Genomic DNA, 12,242 nt, shown 5'->3' with positions numbered 1-12,242 from the left:
TAAAATAAAAAAATAATACTAAACTGAGATTCACTGTGTAACCACATCTGTACACCAGGTACTTTGGATCCCAAAACTTGAAGGTGACAAGCAGGGAAGCAGAGATGAAGACCCTGGAGTCTGTGCTACCACCTGGACCTGGGCAAGCCAGGCAGGGGAAGAGGGAGGACAGATGCCCTGTGGCTTTGGGAATGTTCCCAAGCACAGGATAAAACTCCAGGACAGAAGTGTGTGCAGAGTCCCCAACAGTCCCCACTTCCTCCCTAGGGTCCCTTCCCTCCCAGTCTTCCTGTCCACCCCCTGCCAGGCCTCCTGGGCTCTCAAAACACTTTCTCCTCCAAGTCTTGACCTAGACTTTGGCCCCATGGCCGCCCCTGGCTTGCCCCCCAGCACCCCCAGAGCCCCAGAGTCGGTGCCCTGTCTTCTGCTTCACCCACCCGCCTTCCCTGTCTCCAGCTACAGCTCCCCACACTGTGCTCCCCGCCCCATGCCAAGCCCCCCACCCCCACCTCACCTTTGCCTTCTAGAACTCCTGGAAGTTTCCAACTGGAGGTTTTAATTTGAAAACTCCTGTTCTTAAGCAGTTGGTCCTGGGCTGCTGCGACCTCTGAGTCAGGGTCCCTCCCAGGATGGAGGCCCCAACTCGAACCCCTAGATCACGGTCACGAATTTTGGGCCGCTCCTCCGTGTTCCGCTTTTTCCGAAGCTTGGTGGGGAGCAAGGGCAGCCCAAAGAGCTCGGACAAGGCCCTGGCCAGGGGCCAGTTGTGCCTGCTACAAGAACAGGACACCACCTCCCTGAAGACAGGCCGCCAGGGGGGCTCCGGGTGGAGGGAGCCAGGGCCACTTGCCTCGCTGCCCTGTACCCTCTCAGTGGCCGTCCCCAGGGGCTCCTCCCACTTGTTACGGCATGAGGCCTTTGGGCTGGGCATGGGGGACATGGGCACCCAGACCACTAACCCCAAAGGGGTCCTGAGGCTTACAGCCCAGGATGTAGAAGTGAAGTCATTCCTGCCCAGGGGAAGCCTGGAGGTGCCTGGCAACCTGTCAGAGAAGGACGAGAACCGCGACAAGGAAGCGGAGTCAGCAGGGGAGGCCTCTGGGAATTCAGAGGTTTTAAACAGGTGAGGTGTTGGGGTCAAGGAGGGTGGCTGTGTTGGGGATCTAGGTGGGGCAAGGGCCCAAGGTAGAGATACTGGGAAGAGGCCTAAATGTAATGCCTGGTATGGTAGCTCAGGCCTAGAGTCCCATCGACTCAGGAGGCTGGGGCAGGAGAATTGGAAGTGTGAGGCCAGCCTCAACAACTTAGGGAGAACTTATCTCAAAAGAAAAAAATTTAAAAAGGGACTGGGGATGTAGGTCAGTGGCGAAGTGCCCTGGGTTCTATCCCCAGTACAAAAAAAAAAAAAAAAAAAAAAAAAAAAAATATATATATATATATATATATATATATATGAAGTATATAGGTCTGAGATGGGGGAACCCAAGTTGGGGAGGTTCTGATCAGAGTCAGAAGATGGGTAAAGGCTGAAAGAGCACCAAGGTGTGAAGGCAGAGATGGGGTAGGACCAAGGGATGGGAGCCTCAAGAGTCGGGGAGTCTAAACTGGGCCTGGTGGCACAGTCTGGAATCCTAACCACTTGGGAGGCTGAGGAGGGTGGATGACAAGTTTGAGACCAGCCTCACCAATTTACTGAGGCCCTAAGCAATTTAGTGAGACCCTGTCTCAAAATAACAAATAAAAGAGGCTGAGGATGTGCTCAGTGTTAAAAGGGTTCAAACCCGGTACCAAAACAAAGTGGGGGAGGCTAGAGATGAGGGTTTGGAGGGAGAAGGCTGATAGGGGTCCTCCTCAAGTGCAGGGTTGTGGATGGGGCACCAGAGATGAAAGGGTGAGGTTGGGGTGTAGCTCAGTGGTGGGGTCCTTGCCTGGCATGCTTGAAACCTGGGTTTGGACCCCAGCACTGCTAAAAAAATCAGAGAGGGGGATAGGCTAGGGACTGGAGGGAGTGTACCAGGGTGGGTTCAGCTCCCTTTGCCACCAGCTCCTTGGCCAGGCCCTCCTCCCCGCTGGCTGCTGCCCCCATCTGGTCCCCCCCCCCCCCACTAGGCCTGGTAGCCATCCCCTGTGAGGAAGGGGGACCACCTCTCTCAACTTCCTCCCTTCCTCGACACCGACTTTCTCCCAGGGGAGAATAGCCCCTTCCAGGGCCTAGACCCCTGGGAGAAGGTGACTGGAGTGGGCCAGGCAGCCTGGGTGGGAAGGTGGCTGCCACTTCTCTGGGCCCATCTGCCTCCCCCAGCTGACTGTGCTTTGGGATTAGGAACCACTTTGCCCAGGCCCTGGAGGTGGAGCAAGAATGCCTGCCCAGGAACACCGGGCTGCTGGAAGTCAGCCCTGAGGCCTTCACCAGGGAGGAGGAGGAGGAGGAGGCATGCCTACTTGATGGTGAGTAATGGCAACCTTAGGCAGAGGGGGCTGCCAGAAATGAGCCCTCCTCTTGGCCTTCTGAGGGCGCAGGGTCTGGCAGCACACAGGACACGTTCTGAGGAATGCTGGAGTCAGATCCTGGGTTCAAAGCCATTTCCATGAAGCCATGTGATAGTTGCAAGGATTAACTGAGGTGTGCTTTGTCAGGTGCCTAACACTGGGCCTGGCACACAGCAGGGGTTTGGTAAAGAGCAGCGGGTAAACCCACCCCAGCCTAGCTGACCCCACATCCCTGCCCTCGAGACACCTCCCTCCTCCAAGCTGCCAGCTCATCAGTGACCACTACCCTTTCACAGGAGATCTCAGGCTGGCCTCATCCAAGGCAGGAACCCCCTGGAACCGCCTCCTCGGTTTGTACAAGCAGCTCCAGAAATCAGCCATTGCCAAGGTCTGTGGGGGTTGGGGGTGGGGTCCAGGCAGAGCCCAGGCTATGTGGCTTGGTCCCTTGGGGAGCAGTCTCCTTTCTTGACCTTTGGGGACTATTCTCTCCTGCTTTCTGTTTTATGGAGGGAGGGTGGGTCTGCAGGCGTGGGGTCCTGGCCTTCTTCACCTGCTCAGAGACTTGGCACATCCTCAGATTCCTCTCAAGGAAGGGTTGCCCCATGAGGAGAAAAGGGAGGAAGAGGAAATGGAGGAAGAGGACAGTTCATTCAAGCTTTGTGTCCCAAGCATTGTCAGCTTCCAGTCACCACTGCATAAGACTTTTAGGTCCACGGATACAGTGGGTAAGTCTCTGCACCCCACCTCCCCTCCCAAACTGTCCCCAGGCCTAGGAAGCCTCACTTGCAAGTCAATATAAGCATTGACACCAGGTGGCACCAGAGGACCTAAAATGACGAACTGGGATGGGGACCTATTGGGAAGCTGGAGGTCTCCAGGTCCAGCAAGGGTTCTGGGCCCTCAGCGTTTCTGAGGCTGCAGGGTTGGGGTGGGGCCACTCAAGCACCACCCTTTCTCCAGCCCAGAGGCTCTATCTCTTTGGGAGGAGTCCCTGGTTCATGCACTGATGTGACAGAGCCTTAGAGAGTCCTCTCTCCTAGTACAGCCACAAACATGAAGGGCAGTTGGTTCAGAATTGGTAAGACTATAAGACAGAAATCATTGCTGGCCTGTAATCCCAGCTGCTTGGAAGCCTGAGAAAGGAGGATTGACTGGCAGGAGGATTGATCACAAGTTCTAGGCCAGCCTGGACACCTTATGGAGTCCTTGTCTCAAAATTCAAACAAAGGGCTAGGGATAGAGATTTAGCTCAGTGGCAGAGGGCTACCTAGCATGCATGAGGCCCTGGGTTCAATACCCAGGACCACAAAAGCAAAACAAATGAACCAAAAAATTGTTGGGCCAGGGGTATAGCTCAGTGGTAGAAGGAGTACTTAGCATGTGTGAGACCCCTGGGCTCAATCTCCAGTAACTACCCCACCCCCCAAAACCAAAAATCATTGTTGACACTTATATAGCCATCTCTGGGTGACCAGACCCTCATATAAGCACTTTTCATAAAATGGTACATTACAACTCTATTGTCCTCTCCACTTACAGTGGGGGAAGCACAGAGACCAAGGTCACACAGCAGTAATGAGCAGAGCAGGACTTGAACTAACAGATCTAAGCCTTTTTTTTTTTTTTTTTTTTGTTGTACCAGGGGCATTAAACCATCGAGCCACATCCCCAGCCCTTTTTAATATTTTATTTAGAGACAGGGTCCCCCTAAATTGCTTAGGGCCTAGATAAGTTGCTGAGGCTGGCTTTGAACTTGAGATCCTCCTACCTCAGCCTCCTGAGCCGCTAGGATTACAGATGCATGCCACCCTGGCTAGATCCAAGCTCTTGAGTAGCTGGGTGGCGACATCTGCTCCACGGGCTCTTCCCAGGAGCAGCCTCACATCTCTGCTCTGCAGGAGGGAGCCCACAAAAAGCCTGTCCTGGAGCAGGAAAGCCTGGCTGGCTCCAGGTAATTGAAGAAAGCGCTTTGCTGGGGGCGATCTGGGCTGGCAGAGCTGGAGAGAGGCTGGAAGAGCAGTCTCCCCCTCTGGTTCCTTGTGTCCTCAGCAGCTTTTCCACTCTGCTCCTGCGTTCTCATGCTCTGGGAATATAAGAATGACAAACTCAGTTTCTCCTATACTGTCATAACACGAAATACTTGTGACACAGATGTGTGGCAGTACATTCCCACACGCAAAGCCATCAGCCAGCTCCCCAGGTTCTGCAGGGGATGCCACCCAAGGTCCTCTAATCTAATTTGACTCTGACACTGTCTACCTAGAGAGAGCATCAGAACCCACGGATTGAGGACTTAGTGCCGTAAGACTGTCCCCCACTTTATTTGCGATACAGGGTATTGAACCCAGGGGCACTCTGCTACTGAACTATACCCCCAGCTCTTCATATATATATATATATTTTTTTTTTTTTTTTTTTTTCAGCTACTGGCTAAATTGCCAAGGCTGGCCTGGAACATCTGATTCTCTTGCCTTAGCCTCATGGGTTGCTGGAATTATAGGTATAGGCCATTGAACCTGGCATGTCCCTTAAATGCCAATCTCAAATGCCAGGTTGTTTTACCAGTGCTTCTGATCAACCAGCTACCAGTCGGGGTTCCTGTGACCCCCTCCTCCTTTACCAGTTTATTATGAAGGGTATAGATGAAGCCGAGGGCGGGGCATGGGGACTTCATGCCCTCTCCTGGCCACCCGCCCCTGCACTGCAGCTATCCAGCACTTCAGCCACCCACGAGTTCAGTTTACCCCCAGGGAAGCCTCACTCCACCTTGGAGTTCTCCGAGGTCCATCCTTTTGCTTTTTCCTAGGGATGATGGATTACATCTTTGACCACTGGTGATCAATTTAACCCTCACCCCACCCCCTCTCTGCTCCCTGGAGGCTGGGGATGCAGAGGTCAAAGTCCCAACTCTCTGACATTGCCTTGGTCTCTCAGGTGACCAGCTGGCATCCCCCCAAGCTGCAGAAGGGCTGCCAGCTATCAGTCATCCATCTGCATACTCAAAGACACTTACCACTTTGAAGATGCCAAGGATTTTTAGGAGTTGTATGCCAGGAAACAGGATGAAGACCAAATATATATTTCACAATATCACACATGCCCATCTCTCTGGCCCTCAGGTTTTGTGGAGTCGGAGTTGAAGAAACTTCTGGCAGTACAGCGAGAGGCTCGCCTCTGGAAGATGGACAGCCTCGAGGGCAGGGAGCTACTGACCCAGCCAGAGATGACCCTGGAGGAGGCCGGCATGGTGGATGGCCAGGTATGCCTGGCTGCCCCAGACCACCAAGCCCCCTGCCCGAGGTACTGGTGAAAGTGGGGCTGGAGGCTTCCCACCTCCTCAGGCCTCAGCCCCCCTTGCCTGGGTAGAGCTGGGGAAGACCCCTTCTTGGTTATAGCACTTCTGAGTTCCCTGTGCTCACATGCATATGCATGCATGCTCACACACACACACACACTTCCTCAGGCATTTCTCACTTGAACCACAGTCACGAACAATGAGGGGATTTTGTCTAGACAGGCTGAAATCATATAATAGCACCATATTGCTATCCTCCTATTCTATCTTCCACTCCCACAAACTCCCAGAGACTCTGGGGAATGACTCCACAGGGCCAGACCAAGGACCAGCCATTGCTCACCCTCCTTGATATCCACCAAGAACGCCTAGGCCTGTCTCAGCTTCTCTGAGTGCCTTGATGGATCTTTTGTTGAAAAACGTGTCAACGTTTTTGAGTTAATTTCCCCCCTGCCAGTCGATGCAGTTTCCAGAAGGAATGAGCCCGGGGTTTAGAGGCCAGAGTCTTTAGGCAAAGCCTCTACTCTGGCATTGACTTGCTCTGTGATGTTGAATCTAAGCCTGCAAGGTTCTACAGTTAAAGGCCCTGCCATGTTGGGGACAGTGGCATTATGCCTGCCTCACTTCTGGGGTGGTGGTTACCAGAATTATACACCCACTGGGCCCTGGGTATATCCCCCATTTGTCCTAAGCCTCCCTGAATGCCCAGGTCATGGGAGGCCCCTCCCACAAGTTCCCTTTTGGGGGCAGGCTACTCACTTTTACCTTCTCATGCTAGAGAGTTCTAATCTTGGGACACCCCCCCCCCCATCCTTCCTTCCCTCTTTTTCTGAACTGTCCCTTGAGCTACCCTTCCCTGTCCCAGGGCTCAGTCCCAGGTAGCCTGAGCAGCAGCACAGAATTGAGGGGCCCTAAGGTGCCCTGGTGTCCCATCCAGTCCTTGCTTTGGGGCCAGAGCTGTACCCAGAATGTCTGCCTTCTGTGGGTGTTTCAGGGTCCCCTCTTCACTACCACCCCCACTTTCTCCTCTGCTCTCAGGGACACCAAGCTGAGGGGGAAAGAAGCCACCTCCTAGTCTTTGGGGAATGCTGGGGATCTGGGGGAGGGAAGGGTGCAGAGCCCCCTTGGTGTGGTGTCCAGGATGGAGGTGAGGGAGGATGCCTGGGTCCTGGGGTTTGCTGGGAACCCCTCAAGTTGAAGGGAGAAGGGTGTCTCCATTTTATGGGAAGGAGGCACTGAGCCAGTGTTGGGATTCTGGAACAGGTGGCTCCAGGGTGCTTCTTTCCTGAGGCAGGGAAGGTTCTTTGGCGTGTGGAGTGGGGAAGGGAAGGAGCCCATGGAGCTGAGGCATCTCCTTTTATCCTTTTCTGCTCCTCAGCACTTGCTCCTTGAGGAGGTGGATGAGATGGGAAACTGGCCTCCTCCAGAGTGAGGCCAGTGCTGGCCAGAGTCTGTCCTCCCCACACCCTCGGGCCCACATGTAGGAGTACACCGCTCTTCCCAGGACACATCCAAGAAGCCCCTAGAGCCTGGGGAGCTTTGGAATGAAGTATCCACGCATCCGTAGGGTGTGACCCAATATACTGTCCCTACCCCTCAGACTCGGGCCTATGATGTTATTAATAAAAAACCTGGTTAAACAAACAAACAAACAAAAAAAAGCTGGTTTGACTTTGGCCTCCGTGACTTTCTGTCTTTGGACCTTGCCCCCTCATCCTCCACCAGTCTACTGGGGTCTCACCCTAGTCCCCCGTCTGTGCCCAGAGATGCTAGTGCAGCACTGGCTGCAGAGTGCCAGAGGGCCAGGGGGCAGGTGGGCTTGACCTGGGGTGGGGAAGGACCCCGCAGCCCAGAGTGCCCTGGACTCCTGTTGCCCACCAGCTCTGGCCTATTAGGAGGAACGTCCCTGAACTCCCTCGCTAAGTTCCCAGTCATGCTGTGGCCTCACAGGGAGGATCCGGGAATTCTCCAACAGGAAGTTCCTGCCCAGCCAGCTCAGGGACAAAGCCAGGAAAGAGGCCCTGGGACTGTGAGGACCAGCCTCAGGAGGGCTAGGCTGGGGGGGTAGGGTGGTCCCTAGATTTGATGCAAGAGGAGTGACTCTTCAGGCTAGGACACCATCCCCTGCAGGCCTATGCCATGGGGCTAGGGCAGGGCCCACGCCGTGCCATGCTTGTGGCTGGGTACGTCTATGTATTCCAGGCAGGACAGGTCAGAGGGGTGTGGCATGGCCTCAGGACAGGTCCGGACTGCTGGAGGACCCAGTGCTGCCTAATTCCAGAAGTAAGGGGGTGGTGCTTGGGATGGGGGTGTACAATTATGTGTCCGTATGGTCCATGGAAGGGGAAGGGTTCCCAGGATCAGATGGGCAGGGAGGCCAGTTCTTTTTTGGACACCAGGGGGTGCTATTCTCCAAGAGGTCTTGCTGGTTGGGGGTGGGGGGCATTTCTTCCTCTTCCACTTGTCCCAGGCTCTGAGCAACCCCAACATATGTGTGAGAAAGAAAGCTCAGTAGCCTCCATTCTTTCCTGCTGGTTTGATGTTTCCTGTGTGGTCCCCGCTGTGTCCAGTCTGGGGCCTGGAATGGAACTGAAGTTCAACACAAAACAAGGTGACCATCCTTTTTTTCTGGTACTGAGGATTGAATCCAGGGATGCTCTACCATTGAGCTACATCCTCAGTCCTTTTTATTTTTGAGATAGGGTCTCACTAAATTGCTGAGGTTTACCTTGAATTTGCCATCCTGCTGCCTCAGCCTCTGAGTTGCTGGGAATACTGGCGTGTGCCACTGCCTCTGGGCCACTGTTAATAATCACTGTGATAGATAACAACAGCTATTAGATGACTGGCCCTGTGGCCACATGTTGGGGTGGAGGGAAGGAAACTGCAGCAGCTGATTCCCTGCCCCAACCCACTTCCCACTTCCCGCCTGCAGGGGTCTGGGGAGCCTAGTGAGGTTTAGTGTCTTATGGGTGCACAATATGGGGGAGTCTTTCTCCAGGACTTCCTGGCCTGGAACCATGGAACCCTTGACTCAGAGTTGAGCAGGGCTGCTGTTAGGGCATCCGCAGCCTCTGAGTCAGCCAGGAGGCTGCCTTGTGACCAAATGACTCACCTGTGCCCTAATGGCCCTGCTAATCATTTCCTCCGAGTGTGGGCTCTCGGGAAGGGTGGGGCCTGGAGGACAGCCATGGGCCCTCTGGAACCTTGAGGCCTTTTTCCTCTCTGCTCCTCATCTCCTAGTCTGTGGTGTGAATTGTGGCAGCTCCTCTCTGCTCCTGGGATGCCTGTGAATTAGAAAGGGCTGTGACTGGGCCTTGTGGCACGCTGGTGCTGTCCTGCAGCAGGACGAGGGTCTGTGTGCTGGCGCAGGAGCGAGGCGCCTCCTCCAAGCACCACAGGTCCTGGGCCTGTTTCCGCCAATGGCCTGGCTTGGCACTCCTGGGGGCCGTGGCAGGGGTGACCTGGTGCAAGGACCTGGCTATGGGGGAAGGCCCTGTGGTGAGGGCAGAGGTTCAAGGTCAGCATGGAGATAGCCCCTGCATTCCTGGAAGGTTTTGGGAAGAAACGCTGCAGACCATACCCAGGGGTCAGACTTAAGGACTAGGGCATTTCAAAGTTGCCTTGGTCCCTGGGTGTGCAGATAGTGGGGGATGGCTTCCAGGCACAGTGTGGGCCCTGTGCCAGGGTCCTTGGCTGCAGGGCCAGGGGGCTCTGAAACCCATTCTACCCGGCTCAGCTCACCACACCCTGCTCCCTGGCACGGGGCTGTGTCCTCCAGAGCGGTGCCTTTCTGATTTGCTCACAAGGGCCAACTGGGTTGGCAGTGACCCTGGCCAGGCCCATGAGGACAAGACTTGCCAAATGTCTGTCAGCTCTTGGTTCCTTCCTTCTCTCCCATCTTCCTCCTCTTCCCTCTGCTGGTTACATGTATTCAGTGTGTCTCTGACTCTGTTCCCTGTCCCTGTCTGTTGCCTAACGTCTCCGCTCCCTCATTGCCTTACCCCCTGACATATTGTGAAATGAGGGCAAAAAAAAGCAGTCCCTCTTGGTCCACTCAAAGCATATTTTGGGACTCAGTGGAGGCTGAAAGGATGGCAGTCGGTTGGATCATTCGGAAGCAGGGGGCGGGTGGGTCTAACTGGAGGAAATATGGGCGGGTTCAAGGGTGGTTTGAGGGTTCACCTAGGGAGATGCCTGAGCCCTCTTTTGTGGACCCCTGGCCATGACCTACAAGGGAGATGCTGCCTCTGGCGTGGTCAAAGGTCAGCCTTGACTACCCTGGGGTGAGGGAGGGCAAAGTCACCTGCAGTGTTCACAGGGGTTGGGGAGGTGGGGGGGGGGGGATGAGTTGGAGAGTAGAAAGGCAGAGGAGAGAGACTCGGTGGAGACTGTAGACCAGTCTCTGAATCTCTTTCTACATCTGTGAAATTGGGTGAATCACAGGCTTCTCATGTGGGCTGAATGAGAGTTCTTGGCTCTTTAATCCCCAGCACCAAAACCAAACATAAAAAACAAACAAACAAAATTGCTGGTTGGCTCAGAATGTTCCCAAAGGATCCATGGAACAAAAAAAAAAAAGAAAAAAATTTTTTTTTCTTAAGTATCTGCTACATCTGATCCTATTCTGGGCACTGAACAAAGCACATAAAATCTCCATTTTTCAGGGGCTTCAGTTATTGTTGGCAGGACAACCAATAAACAGAAAATCTGTCAAGGGGTGACTAGGAGGAAAGACAAGTGACTAGGAGGAAAGATGAGACTGGGTAGTGGAGTAGGGGACTGTAGAGATGCTGTTTTAGACAGAGTGATTGGATGGGAGGGTCTCTCTGAGGAGGTTATGTGTAGGGAGGGATCTGCAGGAAGCCAGGGAGGGAGCCATGGGAATATTTGGGAGAAGAACATTACTGGCTAAGTGAAAAGCAAATGCAAATGCCCTGAGGCTGAAGCAGGAGGGGGAGTTGATATGTTTGAGAAGCCCCAAGGGGCTGGAAGGGAGGGAGAGGGAGAAATCGGAGGTGAGGTTGGAAGGAAAATCACTTATCAGTGATTTTTGAGTTTCTTTTATCAGAGCAGGGCGATGTGGTTTACAGTTTGAAAGGCTCCTTTGGCGGCTGAGAGGGGTCATGGCAGAGGCGGGGCCTGGATAGGGAGGCCAGTTAGGAGGCTATTGACAGGTCTGCCGTTTTGTGGCTGCCACTGTATGGAAAGGGGTTGGGGCTGGAGGGATGTTCCTGAGTTCTTCATCGCTAGGGGGCACCCCTCGGTCCTACCTCTCGAGGGATGATCTGGTCCCCTCCGCGGTGGTACCTCCCACCCAGAGGGTGGAGCGGGGAGGTCCGGGAAGGGCTGGTTCAAGGCCTGTGGGCGGCCCAGGTCACGCGTGGGCGCCCGCGGCGGGAGGCCGGGACAAGGCGGTTGGCACCGGCAGGGCGGCCGGGTGTGTGTGCGCCGAGGCGCAGCAAATGCGTCCTGACCACGCCAGTTGGGCCACCCAGGCTCCCGCGGAGCGCGCACACCTGGGACCCGCTGAACCGTGCGGAGTTTCCGCTCCCCGGGGCCTCGCTCTCCGCCTGACCCTCGGAGGGCGGCCCGCGGCGGAGCTCCGCGCTTCCGCTACTGAAGACGGCTTAATCGAATCTACCTGTCGCCCAGGGATGAAACACCTCCCTACCCTCACGACATTCACAGTCCGCGGTGGGAGGGCCGGGACGGACCATGCAGGGAACACCACACCGGGCTCTTGCCAGAGCCCAAGCTGGGGGAGCGCAGGGGGTGCAGAGAGGAATCCAGAAGATTTCCAGGAGGAGGCGCCGTTTGCGAGCGGACTTGCAGCAGGACACTGGACGGGGGAAGTAAAGGGAGCAGGGCCTGCCTGTCAGGGGAACTGTATGTTATGGGCAAGTGTCCAGTCTGCACCATGACCCCACTTTGCACCTTCTTGACCAAGCCAGAGCAATCCCTGATGGTCTCTCAAAATGGGCCTCCTTGCTCGGTTCACGTATTTATGCTTATCCATCCCGCTCCACACCCCCACTCTCCATGCCTTAGCTGGGTCTTTAAATCACCTCCAGAGCTCTCAGTACATCCGCCCTGCCCAGCGCCAGGATGCCGTTTGCTCTCTTCCGGGCTCCCCCTCCATTACCCCATCCTGTGCAGCTCAGCTGCAACACCTCCCCGACTCTCGTGTCCTTATAGCTCCCTGGCCACCCCAGCTAACAGGACCCACAGCATGTGTTTACTTGCTCTCCCCCAGTGTAGACAAACAGCAGGAAGGCAGGTTTGTTTCTGTTATCTCTAGCAGGTCCCAGCACAGTGGCAGTTTCAATAGATGGTCCTAGAATGAATGTGCAGAGTGGCTAGCAGGAGGAGGCTCAAGGATAGAGGTGAGTGAGAGCCAGAGAATTAGGCAGGGACCAGATTTCACAGGGCCATTTATGCCGATATAAGTGGCTTG

The 12,242-nt window shown here is 54.9% G+C and overlaps 1 protein-coding gene across 1 annotated transcript; it reads left to right on the top strand.

The window, feature by feature from the left end:
- Positions 1-629: 629 nt before the first annotated feature.
- On the top strand, positions 630-7,270 carry LOC306665513 (gametogenetin-binding protein 1-like; the record flags this gene model as incomplete). Its single annotated transcript, XM_079147102.1, has 6 exons — positions 630-1,123; positions 2,324-2,448; positions 2,787-2,878; positions 3,068-3,215; positions 5,610-5,749; positions 7,164-7,270. 6 exons carry the CDS (start codon positions 630-632, stop codon positions 7,215-7,217), a joined length of 1,053 nt encoding a protein of 350 aa, XP_079003228.1. The 3' UTR covers positions 7,218-7,270.
- Positions 7,271-12,242: the final 4,972 nt, after the last annotated feature.

The sequence above is a fragment of the Sciurus vulgaris genome (genome assembly GCF_902686455.1).
Source record: "Sciurus vulgaris genome assembly, chromosome: 7".
In the NCBI taxonomy this organism is placed as follows: domain Eukaryota; kingdom Metazoa; phylum Chordata; class Mammalia; order Rodentia; family Sciuridae; genus Sciurus; species Sciurus vulgaris.
This window is presented reverse-complemented; position numbering and strand designations above follow the sequence as displayed.